At 48.5% G+C, this 17,993-nt stretch overlaps 1 protein-coding gene across 4 annotated transcripts in view; it reads right to left on the bottom strand.

Annotated features, from left to right (window-relative positions):
- SAFB2 (scaffold attachment factor B2) overlaps window positions 1–17,993 on the bottom strand; it is a 36,960-nt gene that overhangs the window by 4,944 nt on the left and 14,023 nt on the right. For all 4 annotated transcript variants that reach the window (XR_004434289.1, XR_004434290.1, XM_033199532.1 and 1 more), the window contains exons 10-16: window positions 13,112–13,261; window positions 12,906–13,018; window positions 8,285–8,415; window positions 6,947–7,038; window positions 3,532–3,668; window positions 2,060–2,347; window positions 911–1,051 (exon numbers count right to left, since the gene is read on the bottom strand). Coding sequence is in view for 2 of the 4 variants with exons in the window: in XM_033199532.1 (XP_033055423.1) it covers window positions 911–1,051; window positions 2,060–2,347; window positions 3,532–3,668; window positions 6,947–7,038; window positions 8,285–8,415; window positions 12,906–13,018; window positions 13,112–13,261 (1,052 nt within the window). In the remaining 2 variants the exon portion in view is untranslated. The remainder of the gene's footprint in view (window positions 1–910; window positions 1,052–2,059; window positions 2,348–3,531; window positions 3,669–6,946; window positions 7,039–8,284; window positions 8,416–12,905; window positions 13,019–13,111; window positions 13,262–17,993) is intronic.

The raw sequence follows: 17,993 nt of genomic DNA, 5'->3' as shown, positions 1-17,993 counted from the left end.
GACCCTAAAGAGAAAGGAATACAGATCTCACTGAACTAAAATTCCTCGGAGAGCTCTCAGCCAGAACAGGGACAGAGGCCTCCAATGATGCCTAATCTTTGGTCTGACCCAACGCGTGGGACTTGCCAAAATTCACACCAACTCCATCCCAAAATCCAGCAGAATTAAGAGTGTGGCCTCTCAGCCTTCCTTTCCCATTCTGCCCACTCTGACACTCCTAAAGGAGCCAATGAACGGGGGAAATGGGTCAGAGATGTGCAGCTGAGGGGAGCCCAAAGACAGGACTCTTAAACTGGAAAACCAAGTGCTGTCTTCTTAATAAACTAGATGTACTCTTCATTTCAAAAGGCTAAAAAGCCCACCCAGATCCTCAAAACCCAAGACAGGCCTCATGAGAAATTTTGCACGTCCTCCATCAATTCTCTGGTAGCTCTCGGGCACAAGAAGCTCTGCTGGTTGTCCAGGCACGAAAGCCCCAAAGCCCCAGCATGCCTCAGGTCACGCCTCTCCTCAGCTGCGCCAACGGAGAGGGGGAGCAGCTATGGAGAGACCTCCCAGGAAGCTATGAAACCCAGAACAAGGTTGTGCTGACAAACATCGCTGCCTCAGGAGAGAGCTTGGTGTGGCGGGCCTGCACCCAGGTCCCTCCTGGGCACCTGTGAAAAGAGTCGGCGGCTGGAACAAGCTCTGAGATGCCTTCCTATGAGGCAAGCTGGGGATTCTGTAAACGGCCGCCAATTCCAGCAACTCGCTCAAGTTCTGTGCAAGGTCAGAGTTACCCACTGCGCATCTCAGAAGTAAATGAGGCTTCAGAGCACACAGGAACCCCTGCACTGGGCTGAGAATGGGTCAGCTGGATGCCCCAGCGCCCACAATGACTGTGGCTAAAGGAGGGGACGGGACCGCTGACCTGTCGATGGCATGGTCCTGGTACTGGCCCCGGTCTCGATGATCGAAATCGTGGAAGCGGTGGTCCGGCCGGGGAAAGTCCGCACGGTATCTGTCCTCCATCGCCACACGCTTTCCTTCTGGCCAATAGGCATCATCTCGTCTGGTTTTTATTTTAAAAGAATGCATATTCCATTTATGAAAGGAGGGGAAAAAGGAAGGAGGTGGAGGTGGGGAGGGGAGCTCCCTCCCCAGACCCAGTATTGTTTAAAATGCCCTGCAGGGCTAATCTCTAAACACTCAATCATCATTGCTTTGATTTGATAAATTAAAACCCCCATTAACAGCCGAGAGGTACACTTGTATTCTCATCCAACAGTCCCGAAAGGAGCACTGCTGTGAGCTCATTGTCTTATGAGACTGTTAATACCCTGATCTCCACTCATGAGCACAAATGCAAGTGAAATGAAATATTTGATTCTTCTGAAATAGCATTCGAGTTGCCACATTTTTACTTTCCCTGCCTTCCATGGGAGCCTGAATCTCCCTCTGAGTTTCTTGCAAAAGCAAAGAGAATTAGATGAGGTGATAGTGAACTACGCACAGCTCCGGATGGCATCCAATTTTCTTCTTCTTGATTTTTAAAAGAAAACTAGGCTCATGGAGAGTGGGGTGACGGGTGACTGTCAATTAAGCTGCTCCAGGTAGCTAGAGAGCAATAAACCTACTTTCTAAACCAGAGGCAATTTCCTTTTCCACAGCGCCTGCTCTGCCTGTCTACAAGGACACGAGACTGGCAGAGACAGCGGTGGCCAACTTGGGCCTAATGGGCATTCGGTTGTCTGGCAAGACAGAGAACAGTTATGCTCCACGGGGAAGTGGAGAGGAAAAGCATCACAAACCCTTCAGCAAGTGGCAGCCATCAAGTTTCCCAGAATAACTCAAGTTGGGGGAGATGCTACACAGCCTCGAGTGGTGACAGTGAACTAATAAACCTGCAGCAGCCAGTGAGATCTACAGGGGGTCCCCAGGGCGCATGCTCCATATCAAATTTCAATCTCCCCATCCCGCCCCCTCGACAGGGACTGAAAGGGAGCCGCTGTTCTGCTGGAAGGGTGAACACCGCTGCCACGCTGGCCTCCGTCCTGCCCGCGCTCTGGGAGGGACTCACCGATCCAGGTCGTAGGGCCTCCGCCCTGGCCGCCGCTCCTGCTCGTAGCGCAGCTGCTCCTGCTGGCGCCGCAGCTCCTCGCGCTCGCGGTGGATGCGCTCCTGCTCCTTCCTGCGCTCACGCTCCACGCGCATGCGTTCCCGCTCTAGTCGCTCCCGCTCCATGCGCTCCCGCTCCAGCCGCTGGCGCTGGCACTCGAGCTGCAGGCGTTCCCGCTGCAGCCGGGCCTTCTCCTTCCGCTCATGGAAGGCCTCGAGGCGCTGCTCCCGCTCCCGCTGCTCGCGCTCCCTGCGGGGACAGGCGAGGCTGCTCTGAACTCCCTGTGTGAGCCTCCATGGAGAAAAAGCCCGGTGCCCACAACTGGGTGTGAATTGGAAGCAGAAAAAAAAATTGGATCCAAAAGCTCACTGGGTTTCCCTAAAGCTGCGCATGCAGGGGGTTACCTTACTTAAGAAAGTCACCTCAAAAAAAGCAAAGGCAGCACAGCTGGCAACATTTCTAGGTTCGCTCAAGAACATTTTCCAAATGCTATGAGCACAGCTTTTGCTTTACTGAGCAATATTTGAGGAAAAGTGGCAAGAGAACGCCGGGTATCCCGACAGGAAAAGGCCGAATGTCAAGGCAGAGAGGGACAAACCTTCAAGACCACAGCCCAGAGTGGAGCCGTGGCAAAATGACAACTGCACTCGGCTTGCAGTTTCTGACCTTGTGTGAGAGGTTTCAACAGGGAAGACCGAGACCTCAGCACCCAGGGACCATCCCATCAAAGCCACACACGGCTGGGTTTTGCGCACCGGCCAAGGTCCAACAGGAGAGGAGGGGCGAAAATAGACTTTGAGCCAGCAGAAGGCTCAGCCTGTAATCCAGCACTTAGGGAGGTTGACGCAGGAGGATTGCTTGAGCCCAGGAGTTCAAGATCAGCCCGGCAACATAGATAGCCAAACCCCATATACTGTAAAGGGCTTCCCTGACTTTATTCCCAGACAGGGTCTCACTCTGTCACCCAGTCTGGAGTGCAGTGTTGTGATCACGGCTCACTGCAGCCTTGAGCTTCTGGGCTCAGGCGATCTTCCCACCTCAACCTCCTGAGTAGCTGGGACTACAAGTGCGCACTACCATGCCCAGCTAATTTTTAAATATTTTGTAGAGGTGGGGTCTCACTACATTGCCTAGGATGGTCTGGAACTCCTGACTTCAAGTGATCCTCTGGCCCTGGCATCCCAAAGTGCTCGGATACAGGTGTGAGCCACTGCACCTGGCCCTTTGATGACTTTCATGCCACCTGGCATGTCTGGCAGCTCATGTGTGAATAGGTGCTGGCCCCTGCCTCAAGGACCCAGGCGAAGCATGACACCCGCCGGCCCAGGCACTGGCTCTCGGGCACACAGACTCCTCACTCCAAGTACAGCTGGGAGAAGGACACCACCCCCAGAGGAAACCACCAGCCCACCGCCCCGCCCAGCTTCACTCACCGCCGCCTCTCCGTTTCTCGGATCTCCCGTTCCCGCTGCCTCTGGCGCTCTCTCTCCCTTTGTTCTTTGATTTTATCAAACGACAAGATGTCTCTCTTTTCTTTGCTTTCTGACTTGCGATCCTGACTCTTGGAGCTCTGTTTACCAAAACTGGTTTATTAATGTCAGGAAAATGATTGCAACAAACACACAATGGAGATTATGCACGTGTGGATGAGACTAAGGTTCTTTGGCCCCACATGGTGTAGATGGAAGGCTGTGGTCTCCAGACCAGAGGCCCAGGCACAGGCTGCTTCCCTCCAAGTATGCGTTTTACTGCCTAATCCAGAATCCTGCTTTCAAATGTCAAGGGGCATTCATGGAAGAGAAGAGGTTGGCCCATGCCTCAAAAAACCTACAAGCACAGTTTTTCTAGCATAGCACAGCCAAGGACTCACATAATCCAAAGCAAACCTAGGCCTCTGAGAGCCACGGGGCACATCCGCACAGGGCCACTGTGGCCATTAGTTCAGAGGGGGACAGCAGTCAGGCCAGCTGTTTGGACAGCTGGAGGGCAGACTGCATGTTTCACATCTCAACTGCTGGCTCAGGACTCAGACAGACAGCTCTAAATAGAATATGCCAGGCCGGGCGCAGTGGCTCACGCCTGTAATCCCAGCACTTCAGGAGACCAAGGTGGGCAGATCACGACATCAGGAGTTCAAGACCAGCCTGACCAATATGGTGAAACCCCATCTCAACTAAAAAAACAAAAGTCAGCCGGGCATGGTGGCGCATGCCTGTTATCCCAGCTACTCAGGAGGCCGAGGTAAAAGAATCACTTGAACCTGGGAGGCGGAGGTGGCAGTGAGCTGAGATCGCACCACTGTACTCCAGCCTGGGAAACAGAGCAGGACTCCGTCTCAAATAAATAAATAAATAAATAAATAAACAAACAGAATAGAATATGCCAAAATGCTTTAATGCAAAACGGTGCTCCTAATAAGGTACAGAACACTAATAGCCAATGTCTGTAATTTATTTTGGGTAGGTTTTTGGTTTTTTTGAGACCCAGTCTGGTTCTGTTGCCCAGGCTGGAGTGCAATGGCTCACTGCAGGCTCAAGTGATCCTCCCACCTCAGCCTCCTGGGTAGCTGAGACCACAGATGCACACCACCATGCCTAATTTTTCTATTTTTGTAGAGACGGGGTTTCACCCTGTTGTCCAGGCTGTTCTCAAACTCCTGAGTTCAAGTGATCCGCCTGCCTCATCCTCCCAAAGTGCCAGGATTACAGGCGTCAGCCACCTGCACCCAGCCTACATTCATCATTTTCTATCTGTGGCATAAAGCTCAGAGCTGTAACGACTGACTCCCATTTCAAGGTTCTCCAAGGCCTCACCCAAACTAGACACATCAGACCCTCCCAGGAAGCTTTTAAACAACACAGAACCCGAGGCCTCCTGCTGATCCACACAGAATCTCTGGGGCAGGGGCTTGGGACATGACATTGTTAAAAAGCTACTCAGCTTATTTTCCTAATTAGCTCCCATAGGAGAGAAAGAGCAAGCAATGAAAGACAAACCAACCCAACAGAAGGACAGGCAAAGGTCAAGGCGGAGACATTACACCAATTATTAATAAAATGCAGGCTGGGGAGGAAGGGCACACACACACAGGGAGATATCCCCCAGCACTTTGATGGCACGCCTTGCCTATGAGACGAGCAGATGTCTTACACACACTGCAGTGGAGTAAGAAGGGGACAGGTGCCCACGTACCACTGCACAGTGGGCAGCACAGCAGGCAACAGTGCCAGCACTCCCGGGTTCTCAGGCCAGCTTAGCCACTTACTAGTGACCTGGCAGGTGCAACACACACAGGAGATTTAAGATCCCTCCACAAACTTTCAAAATTTAAGTTAAAAGAAGCTGGGGGTAGTGGCTCACACCTGTAATCCAGCAAGTTTGGAAGGTCAAGGCAAGAGAATCACTTGAAGCCAGGCTAAGCAACGAAGTGAGACACCCCCACCCTTTATTTTTTAATAGGTAAATATTATCCATAAAATAAAAATAATACGTAAAAGCTAAAAGAAAAAAAAGCAAAAAGGAAAAAGGCCAAACCCTACATGTCTGTATGTAGAGACCTCCACGGCATATTACACAGAAAATGCAAGCTCCAGCACATCCTCTGTCTGTGGTCCCACGGCACGCACAGGGGACTTGTGTGCAGAGGAAGCTGAGGAGCCCAACCGGACACACGGAGGCTTTAGTATGCCCGTGCTGCATCTCCCCGAGCTGACCAGATGTTCTAATCACGCACATGTGGTCACTATTTATTTTTCAACATCACAGTGACATGGGGGTAAGATTATGGGTCTTTTTCAATGTTCTACTCTAGATTTCTCTATCTTATGATTTTCATGTGAAAAATGACATTAGGAATTGATGCTTTATAAAATCCAAATGTTCATTTTAAAAACTAAGTCTTGGTTGGGCGCGGTGGCTCACACCTGTAATCCCAGCACTTTGGGAGGCTGAGGCGGGTGGATCACTTGAGTCAGGAGTTGGAGACCAGCCTGGTCAACGTGGCAAAATCCCGTCTCTACTAAAAGTACAAAAATCAGCCTGGTGTGGTGGTGCGTGCCTGTAATCTCAGCTACTTGAGAGGGTGAGGCAGGAGAGTCGCTTGAACCCAGAAGGCAGTGGTTGCAATGAGTGAGATCACGTCACTGCACTCCAGCCTGAGCGACTCCGTCTCAAAAAAAAAAAAAAAAAGTTAAGTCTTAACAACACAAAGTGGTCCTGGCTGAATACGGTGAACTCTGCGTTCATTAAAAAAGCACTGTCACCTCATGAACATCTTAGCTAGAACCTGCAGCTGGGAAGCAGAGGTTTTTATTGTTTTCCAGAGTGAAACACACAAATGAGATGCTATTTCATCTAGTTGTGTGCACAACTCGAGAGGGGCAGCTCTTGATCTGATAACATGACCAACACTCTGTCCTAGGCTGGTCTCTACCTTTTTGGTTAATTTAATAGAAACTAGAAAATCAATGAAAGAAAGTAACCTGCTATTAAGTCAACCAAAGAGTAGGACCTGCCTTCCAGCTTGAAAAGCCTGGGTCTGGCCCATCCCAGCCTACAGTGGAGCTGCTGTGTGAATCAATGCTCTGTCGGAAGGCAGCACCTCCCAGTCAGGAGCCAGTACGGGGCCAGCACATGGAGGGAAGCAAACACGGAGGGACACAGCTCTGCAGAAAGCGCCAGGATTCAAGTGTGTGTCTGTATCCACACAATTATCACGCCTCCTACAAACTTCAAAGAACTCTTTAAGATTTTAAAGGCGAAACAGCGATGTTTTCATAATGCGAATCAAACGGTCGTGGAGCCATCATGAGAAATAGCTGGCCCTGAGATGGTGGAGGCAATACTCACTCTCTCTTTGGACCTGCTGGTGGTTTTCACGCTAATAACGGGCTCTCCTTTTGATTTATCCATCACGACCGTCCGCTCCATTCCTCTGCTTCCTTCAGGACAAAACACAGCAAACTATGAAAACCTGTGGACGCCCCAACTTCCTGCAGTAAACAGCGCTCTGATGGACTCTGGACACACAAGTCGTGAGTCAAGTGACTGACACCAGCCTTGGGAGCCTCTATTTCTCATCTATTGTGAGCAACACAGTAACGCGGGCACAGCACAACGGGGGCTCCCTCACAGGTCTTTGCACAACTGGAGGGACCTGTTCCCAACCTACAGCTTAAACCCGCAGCACGCACACAGGCACAGCCGTCCCGCAGAGCCCTCTGTGACCCTCCACACTAAACCCCACAGCTCTGGAGCTGGTCTGTGCTGTCACTCCTCCCTGACGTTCTGTGAAGCTCTGCAGTATCCAGTCCGTGCTCGGAATCACACTGCAGCTCTGAGGGAGTGCCTTGCCAGACGGGTGGGCTTCCCTCCATTCATCTCCAGCAATAAAGGCTTCCCAACCAATTCTCTCTCCTGACAACAGAACCACCAGGCTCTAAGCACTGGAACAATGACTTATTTGGGGAGATTTATAATACTTGAGGAACATTTTAAAAACACGTTCCTCATGAGACTCTGGGTAAATTAGCCTGAGAGCTGAAGATCCAGCTTGTAATGTGCTGTACCAAATTTCAATGCTCCAGATGGCTGGGTTTTGTTTCTGTTTTTTTTCTTCCTTGATGGGGGAGGTGGAGTTGGCTTATTTTTTTTGCCACAAAACATTCTGAGTCTCAGAGATTCAAAGGTGTAAAGCACAATGAACTTTTACAAAATGACAACAGAAGTGGCATCGTCCAAATACAACCACTTCAACAGATGCTTGGAGGTTTCAGTTTTCTCTGTATTTTTACTACCTCCAGCTTTAACATAATGTGGGAAAAACTTGACTGCACACCTGCAAAATAGCATCAGGTTAGTTACAAGAAACTCGGACAACTCACTCTTGCGAATCCCACACTACAATCAGCCAAAGGCCCTGAGAAAGCCAGAACTCAGGCAGCTGAGTTCAGCAATACACGTTAAGCCCTGAGTCCCAAGCACTTCTGGATTCCTGATGTTGTATGGAAACTCCTTTAAGCCATTACATCAACAGACTATTGTTTCTTCAACGGTGACATACGAACAGCGAAACAGCCACGTCACCAGAGCTTGCTGTCCTCATCTTCCCTTGGAACCCCACCTACTCACCACCTGTGCCAGGCCTTGGCCTTACCCTTCCACTAGCACTTAAAAGGCTCTCATCACCTGATTTGGTGACTCTAGACCGACTTGTAGGTCCAGGTTTCAGCTCATCCTGGTCTTTTTCTTCCTTTTTAATGTCTTCAGGCTTTTTTTCCTCCTTCTTCTCAATCTTCTCCTCCTTCTTAATTACGGTTCTATTTAAAAACATGGTTATCAAATTGAGTTCACAAGACTCTGTAACAGGAACGGCTCACCCAGAGCCTCACTCACACATACTCAGATGTCCATGCAAAACAAAATCACCCCGGCGGCAATCAGGTGGGAAAAAATTATTTGAAAACCATAATAATAACAATACTCCTCTTTAGACACAGGCCTCATTCCCACTTCTATTACTTGTTCAACTGAGGGATATGCACAATGAAATTCCTGGGGATGCATTTCCAAAATGCCAGACAGGCTGGCACGCAAGAGTGGCGTGCAGGTGGAGACGAGAAACATGCCAACTACATGAGAACACTTCTAAAAAGTTTACTTTAATGTTTCATCATGTATGTGTAGAACATTGTTTATAAGCTTTATAGGGAAAAGCATTTCTTCCCAATACAGCCTCAACAGGATAGAGGCCCAGTGGCAGGACGCCAAGCCCCCACTGCACAGAGTGGCAGGCCATTTACCCGTGAGGCCAACACCCCTCGGTTGGTAACTACTGCATACTTTTAGGGAGTTAAATGATGTGTTATGTGCCAGTGAATATGGGAAGGTGTTAAGTGCCATTTCAACCAAAGGCAACTTTCTTTTTTTTTTTTTTTTTTTTTTTGAGACGGAGTCTCGCTCTGAGTCTCGCTCTGCCGCCCAGGCTGGAGTGCAGTGGCCGGGTCTCAGCTCACTGCAAGCTCCGCCTCCCGGGTTCACGCCATTCTCCTGCCTCAGCCTCCCAAGCAGCTGGGACTACAGGCGCCGCCACCTCGCCGGCTAGTTTTTGTATTTTTTAGTAGAGACGGGGTTTCACCATGTTAGCCAGGATGGTCTCGATCTCCTGACCTCGTGATCCGCCCGTCTCGGCCTCCCAAAGTGCTGGGATTACAGGCTTGAGCCACCGCGCCCGGCCGGCGGCAACTTTCTTCTAAGCAGTGAAATACATCATCTTCACCACTCAAACTCAGCTGCCGCGTTCCCTAATGCCATTCGTCTCAGGCAATTAAACTGCACACGGACTCAACACCAACAACGTGCCAGGGTCCAGGCAGGAAAGTCAGGCCTCTGCAGGGCCCTCCAGCAAGCACCTGTTGGCCTCTCTCCCACCGACCCACGCAGGGTTCCTGGCAGAGCTCCGGCCACGCCAGGGAAGCTTCTGATTGCCCCATCTCTCCTGCCCTTCTCAACCTCCACATCATGGAGTTGTCTTTTTTTTAGAAAATAATAATTCATTTTGAGAAAAACTGACTATTGTAAATCATCTTATCTCCTCTCCCTCATCCCTATGATGACCACGAGGGCGGCCTTACTGTCAATCACTGGGTCTGCCTGACTGCGGTCACCTACAGTGACGTTTTATAGAGTGTCTTAGGAGGTCATACTTCATATACTACTCTACAGCTTACTTTTGTTACCTCATGGTATGCTTTAAAGAAGGGTCTTTAGGCTGGTCACAGTGGCTCATGCCTGTAATCCCAGCACTTCGGAAGACCAAGGCAGATGGATCACAAGGTCAGGAGTTTGAGACCAGCCTGGCCAACATGGTGAAACCCCATCTCTAATAAAAATACAAAAACATTTAGCCGGGTGTGGTGGCGCATGCCTGTAATCCCAGCTACTCAGGAGGCCAAAGCAGGAGAACTGCTAGAACCCAGGAGGCGGAGGTTGCAGTGAGCCGAGATCGCGCCACTGCACTCCAGCCTGGCAATAGAGAGACTCCTTTTCAAAAAAAAGAAAAAGGAAAAAAAAAAAAAAAAAAAAAAAAGAAGGGTCTTTAGATCCTGAGACAGAACTCAGGGGGAATAAAAAGGAGGTGGCTGGGGCTACAGGTGTGGGCTACCACTTCAAGTAATTTTTAAATTTTTGATAGAGACAGGGTCTTGCTCTTTTGCTCAGGTTGGTTTCCACCTTGGCCCTGCAAAAGACTAGGATTATAGGCGTGAGCTCTGTACCTGGCCCCAAGTTGAAATAAGTAGGCCCCTGAGTAATGGGTGTCAGATGAGCCTTCATGAGCTTGCAACGGGGCGGGATGGGGCAGGGCGGGGGAGGGGGTTGGCTCCTTTCACCTGCCGCACAAGATGCTGTGTTTATTCATCTGCTTTCCCTCTAGTAGATAAATATACGTGCTGAAAAAAAGACTGGAAGACTGGAAGGATATCCAACAAAAAGCATCATCCCTGGGTGCTGGGATTACACCTGACATTTACATGTGCTTTCTGGACAACAACTGTATAAAAACCACTACTCATTCAAGATGGCAAAGGCGAGCCCCTCTTCTTCCCTTCTTTGGAAAGCTTCTCTATTTCACAAGACCGACCACTAATCTAGAAATCCTTTAAACAGAAGGAAAGGCTAATGAAGGTGTAAATTTGAAGAAAAAAATAAGGTCAAAACAAATTTTAAAGTGCTCAACCTCCTAGGCAAATAACCTGCAGGAAGTTTGGTCTTAAAGGTCTTAAGTTCATCACCCAGTTAAGAGCCATGGGGCTCCGAGCAACCTTCATAGGTTGAATCCCAGCCTTGCCGTTTCCCAGCAAACTCAGGCAGGACGTGTTCCCCTCTCTAGGCCTGTATCCTCTCCTACATAGAACACGTGCCTCCCAGGGCTACTGCAGGGACCGAGAAAACTGCTGCATTCCCAATGCTGGCCACAGGATCATCCCATACTGTTAGCTAATTATTACCACCTTTCCCACAAATACAGAAAAGCAACAAATGAAACACAAGACACCAAGAATACCGCAAACCTGCAACAACAGTTCCCCATCTTCCACCAATACAGACTTTTTTTTCTTAGCAATGCTGATGGGATGTGTCTTTTTGAAGTTGCTGATTAAATTAAGGGGCTCACCAACCCCCTACCCCCCTCCAAGCTCATGAAGGCTCATCTGACACCCATTACTCAGGGGCCTACTTATTTCAACTTGGGGCCAGGTGCAGCAGCTCACACCTATAATCCTAGTCTTTTGCGGGACCAAGGTGGGAGAATTGCTTGAGGCCAGGGTGGAAACCAACCTGAGCAAAAGCGGAAGACCCTGTCTCTATCAAAAATCTAAAAATCACCTGGGAGTGGTAGCCCACGCCTGTAGCCCCAGCTACTAGGGAGGCTGAGGTGGGAGGATCACTTGGGCTTGGGAGCTTGGGAGGCTGTAGCGAGCCATGATTGCGTCACTGAACTCCAGCCTGGGTGACCCATCTCAAAAAGTAAAATGCTTTTTAAAAATAATAATTCCAATTAAAAATAATTCCAATTAAATATAATAATTCCAAATTGGCCATGATGTAAATTGGTAATTACATCTTCAAAAACCCAGTTCAATTATGTCCACAGACATGTTTATCCTCTAAACTGCATTGACAATGTAAACTTAAGGCAGACGCTCAGCCTTCTGAGACATTGCCCTGATCATATGCACCACCGAAATCTACCTTCTCAAAAGCCTACAATTGTGTTAAAAATATAAATAAGCCACACCTGCCTTGAAAGATCTGTCCCTACCTCCATTTTGATTAAATATAAATCACCCCTTTATAAAAATAGAACCTCAGACCCATGGTTCCCAACCACTAGGCCAAGGTACCCCAGGGTGCCACCGTGAACTCACAGGGTGCCTTGGGATATTTTTAGTTTTGAAGTAAACACAGCAATACTTGCCATCTGTCAGACACAGCACCAACTACTTGCTCAAGGTCATTCACTGCAACACTAGACCAGGCTACATTCCTTTGGATGATGCTTTATCTTTGAAAAACTGGGTTTATGACAGTTGCTGTGATTAATAAGTGAGAACTACATGAAAATCAACATGGATGAGGAAATGATTCCAAGGTCTGAGAGGCTGTACAAGGGACCAGAATATGGAAAAGGACATAAAAAATAGTATTCTTTCATTTTGTGTATACTGATTTTTCAAAAAGGCTAATCAGTTGTCAGGACACAAATACATGCTGAGGATCATCTGCATCCACTTTTTAAAGACATGGGCTACTTCGTTAAATAGCTTTAAACAGAAAGCTGAAGACTGGCAGTGCGCGGTGGCTCACACCTGTAATCTCAGCACTTCGAGAGGCCAAGGCGGGCAGATCACGTGAGCTCAAGAATTTGAGACCAGCCTTGGTAACATAGTGAAACCACGTCTCTACAAAAAATGCTAAAAGTAGCCTGGTTGGGTGGTGTATGCCTACAGTAGTCCCGGTTACTTGGGAGGCTGGAGTAGGAGATTCACTTAAGCCTGGAAGGTGGAGGCTGCAGTGCCACTGCACTCCATCCTAGGTGACAGAGTGAGTCCCTGTCTCCAAAAAATAAATAAATAAAAGCTGAATATTGAAGTGGCAGCACAACACAAAAATCAGCTGAGACTCCAGCAGGAAGCTGGAAAGGCTGCGTGGGTAGAGGTGGGGACAGAGTGTGTTTTTCAAGGCCCATGGTGGCTGCCCTTGCCCTCCTCCCAGGGATTCCAAGAGGAGGTTTGAAAATTCACTTTACTTTTCAATTTTGATCTCCACAGAATGATGTCTGTCGACACTTGATAATTTTTCCTTCTTCACTTCGCACTCTTTTCTGTCAGAAAGCTTTTTCCCAGCAGGCTCGTTTTTGGCCTAAAATATAATACAGACAGAAATGATGTGTGGCCCAGGCCTTCTCACTTGCAAACTCCATTTGCGAGTTACCATAGATGAGAACTGCCTCACCTTCTCTACGGAAATCATTCGTCCATGCAGCTCAGTCCTGTGGAGATGGCTGATGCACTTGGTCGCCTCGTCGGATGTCGACATGGTGACGAATCCATAGCATCGAGCCCCCGGGCTGCGGGCGTTTGTTACCACTTTGGCCCCAACAACCTTCATGAAAAAGGGCACTCTTACTGTCTCATACAAATGACCACACAACTTGCTAAAGTTATTACCTGACAATCAGAATCATTTTCACTATTTGCCACCTCTCCCAATATTAGTACTTTCCACTATTAGTTACTGAATTGGTTCTAATTAAGCCTGACCTATCCAAATACAATTGCTTTTTTTTTTGAGACACAGTCTCGCTCTGTCACCCAGGCTGGAGTGCAGTGTCCTGATCTTGACTCACTGCAAGCTCTGTCTCCTGGATTCAAGCAATTCTCCTGCCTCAGCCTCCCAAGTAGCTGGGATTACAGGCACCGGCCATCACGCCCAGCTAATTCTTGTGTTTTTAGTAGAGGGAAGTTTCCCCATGTTGGCCAGGCTGGTCTCCAACTTCTGACCTCAAGTGATCTACCCCAGTCGGCCTCCCAAAGTGCTGGGATTACAGGTGTGAGCCACTGTACCCAGCCACTAAATACAATTGCTTTTAATACAAGATCAGTCATCACAATGAAAACACACAAACATGCAAAGTTATAAAACCATTAAACTTCATTACTCACAACTAATAACCAGAAGTCCTACCCATCCACATCGTTTTCTCTATTTCCACTGTGCCCACAAACAGCTGTGGGGCTACTAAGCAACGCACCCATCCACTCCAGCTGGGCCTGAGAACAGCTCTAACTCAGACACGGCCTGTCGGGAATGTTCCCATGGGGAAAGGACTTCCACTTCTGGCCGAGATGGGAGAACTAAGCATTGTCTTCCCGCCTGAAACAACTAACAAATGTGATGAAACATAGGCCATGACGGTTTTCAGATCCTGGACATCAGGCTGCCCCAGACAGCGATCCCTAAGAGCTTCCTGACTGCCCCTGCTCATGGCCTGGAGTTCCCAGGCGATGGGGGATGGGTAAAACAGCACTGAGATTCTGAGACCAAGGCAGAGAGAAACCACAGAACTGAGGATCAGAGAGGACACAGCCACACAGAGCCAGCTGAAGAGACCCACAGAGGGCTCCTCCCGCCCAGTGCATGTGTGTGCAAGGAAACCAGAGGCTGGGACAGCACCACCCACAAGGAGCAGAGGGAACAATCACTGGGGGCACTCAGGGCCACAAATGGTTTGTTCTTCCCAATAGCCAGGGTGGAAAGGCTGGTAATTCACGGGCATCAGACCCACTACTCAGAGGGCATTGCCCACTGATGAGACAAAATCAGCCCAGACTGAAGGCTACTTTGACCCTGACTTAGAAAGCGTAAAAGTCTCACAAGGACCAAAGTGTGTCAAGTGCCTCAGCTGTGTACCAGAAAAAAGCTCAAGGGTATTTGTCGAGATACAAGTATAACTAGCACCCAACAAAATACAATTCACAACATCCTGTAAAACATTACCGGGACAGGCTGGGCACAGTGGCTCATGCCTGTAATCCCAGCACTTTCTGAGGCCAAAGCGGGTGGATCACTTGAGGCCAGGTGTTCAAAACCAGTCTGGGCAACACGGAGAAACTACATCTCTACCAAAATTTTTAAAAATTAACTGGGTGTAGTGGTGTGGTGCCTGTGGTCTCAGCTACTCAGGAGGCTGAGGTGAGAGGATCGCTTGAGCCCGGGAGGTTGAGGCTGCAGTGAGCACCACTGTACTCCAACCTGAGCGACACAGTGAGATCCTGTCTCTAAGGGAAAACAAAACAAAACAAAAAACAGAAGAAACTTAAAAGCAGCCAGAGGAAAAGAGACAAATTGGAAACTAAAGGAACAAGGATTAGGTTAACCTAGAATTCTACACCCAGTGAAAATTTATTTCAAAATGAAGACAAAGTAAAGACTTTTTCTGACATGCAAAAGAAACAAGAACACATCACCAGCACCCCACACTACAAGAAACTTTCAGTTCCTTCAGGAGGGAAGATGATCTCCCACGGGAACCTGGATGTACAACAAAAAGCAAGGAAGAGCACCTGGCGAGGTGAACGTGATTTTTTCCAGTCATTTCTGGGTCTCTTCAAAAGATAAGTGTTCGGCTGGGCGCGGTGGCTCACGCCTGTAATCCCAGCACTCAGGGAGGCCGAGGCAGGCGGATCACGAGGTCAGGAGATCAAGACCATCTTGGCTAACACGGTGAAACCCCGTCTCTACTAAAAATACAAAAAATTAGCCAGGCATGGTGACGGGCACCTGTAGTCCCAGCTACTTGGGAGGCTGAGGCAGGAGAATGGCGTGAACCCAGGAGGCAGAGGTTGCAGTGAGCCGAGATCGCGCCACTGTACTCCAGTACTCCATCCAGCCTGGGCGACAGAGCAAGACTCTGTCTCAAAAAAAAAAAAAAAAAAAAAAAAAAAAAAAAAAAACCTGTTCAAAGCAAAAAAGCCAAACCACAACAAATCAAAGCCAACAAAACATTGGGTGACTTCTTCAAGAGAAGTAAACTGCATGACAAAAACATCATGAAAATCAACGGGAGGGGAAATGCAAGTATATTCCCGCAGATAGTTCTTGCACTACACTGAACCCAAAAGAGCACCACTTGCAGACAGACTGTAAGGGAAGATGTGTACTGTAATCCTACAAGCAGCCAGTAAACCACAATGACAAAGAGAGTAAATAAGCCATCAGTCATCAAAGGACTCGACCCACAAGGCGGAAGATAAATGGGAAAAAGAGATAAATGAACAAACATCATGAACAGAAAACAGACAGCAAGATAACAGATTCAACACCAGCCCCACCAGCACTGGTGCACAGAGTAAATGTTTCCCCAAAACACAGGAGTCCTGGTCTCTGACCCATCTCTGACTCACTGGGTCAACCTGAGTAAGGCATCCCCCGTCTCTGGACCTCCTGGCCCCGACTATGAAATGACAAGGTGGAACCCACACGCTCGAGGTTCCCGTCAGACTCTGACGTCCTGTGGTTTAGACCACACAAATGGAGGAGTCGAGACTCTGCCTGTATGTGTCCAGGGCCAAAGGGACAGAAGACTCTCCTGACAGAAACACAGACGCCACTTCCCATATCACAGCTGAAACCAGTGATGAGGTCATTCTACTTTACCATCACATTATTCATCCTTACAAGGACATCTCTTCTGACGGCAGACAAAACCCAAATGAGAGCAGGCACCACACTAAGCTTGTACATCCCCATCCCTGGGCGGTGCCATCCGCCCTGGAGCTTGTCACAGCAGCCTATGCATGCTTCGGTCAAGTAGCCGAGTGGTGTCCTGCCCCTCTGGCCTTCCTACGTCCTCCCGTTTTTGTCCAGACCCGAGACCCACAGGCAAGGCCAACTCTATCACTCACGCCCCGGCTGAATGTCACTTCTTCAGCGAGGTCTGCTGAAGCTGTCTCCCGAATCTAAACATGGTCTTCCCAGCACACTGATAGCGTACTCTAACCTTCCTTAATATGCTCATCACAACACATACGTGTGTATTTCTTAAATGGTCTTTTTCCCATCAGACTAAAAAATCTGTGATGACAGGGACCATGTATGTTTACTTCTGCTTAATCATCAGTGTCTGAGTGAAGTCAAAAAAGTAACTGAAGAAACGGGTTATTCATGGTTGTAAGAATTTCCTAAGCCCTTGTTGAACACACAGACTGTTAAGAGAAAAACTGAACTAAATGCTTTCTCTGGGTCCTGTCTGCTTCTTAAGCAATGAAACATTAACAAACACCTACCTGATTGGTGACACAGACCTAGACAAAGGAACGGCTTCTGTAGCCAGAAGGCTGTGTCGGACAGGCCCCACTCTGCCTGGAATCAGGGTACCATCCAGACACTAAATGGTCTGAGCCTTCTCCTTTGGAAGCCACTCCCTAGAGGCATCCAGGGGACCAGGGGAGTGCCAGCTGCTTATCAGAAGACTCTTGGCTAAGTGTGGTGGCTCACGTCTGTAATCCCAGCACTTTGGGAGGCCGAGCAGGCAGATCACATAGGTCAATAGTTGGAGACCAGCCTGGCCAACATGGTGAAACCTCATCTCTACTGAAAATACAAAAATTAGCCAGGCATGGTGGTGGGTGCCTGTAATCCCAGCTACTCAGGAAGCTGAGGCACGAGGATCACTTGAATCTGGGAGGCGGTGGTCGCAGTGAGCCAAGATCACACCACTGCACTTCAGCCTAGGCAACAGAGTGAGACGTGGTCTCAAAAAAAAAAAAAAAAAAAAAAAAAGAAGACTCTTACGTTAATTAATTCCAAACAGTGGAATCATTTTAAATTGTCCTCCTCAACTTCCTTTGGAAAGCTGCTGAATTGTACTATTTTTCTCCTGCCCCCATAATCAGCATCTTAGTGATTTTTGAACCATGATCATGTCACACTATATACTTAAAATGCTAAATTAAATGAAAGTCAATTATTCGTGTCATTCATGTTTTTTTTTTTTTTTGAGACAGTGTCACTCTGTTACCCAGGTAGGAGTGCAGTGGCACAATCTTGGCTCACTGCAACCTCTGCCTCCTGGGTTCAAGTGATTCTCCTGCCTCAGCTTCCCAAGTAGCTGGGACTACAGGCACACACCACCACGGCTGGCTAATTTTTTGTATTTTTAGTAGAGACGGGGGTTAGCCATGTTGGCCAGGTTGGTCTTGATCTCCTAACCTTAGGTGATCTGCCCGTCTCAGCCTCCCAACTTATTCTTAAGGGAAAAAACTCATCATGTCAGCTTTAAGTTTTGCTTAGGACAAAAGACCATCAATCTCTTTGAGACCAGTCAGAAAGAACC

Source organism: Trachypithecus francoisi, unplaced genomic scaffold (genome assembly GCF_009764315.1).
Source record: "Trachypithecus francoisi isolate TF-2019V2 unplaced genomic scaffold, Tfra_2.0 Lachesis_group5, whole genome shotgun sequence".
NCBI lineage: Eukaryota > Metazoa > Chordata > Mammalia > Primates > Cercopithecidae > Trachypithecus > Trachypithecus francoisi.
This window is presented reverse-complemented; position numbering and strand designations above follow the sequence as displayed.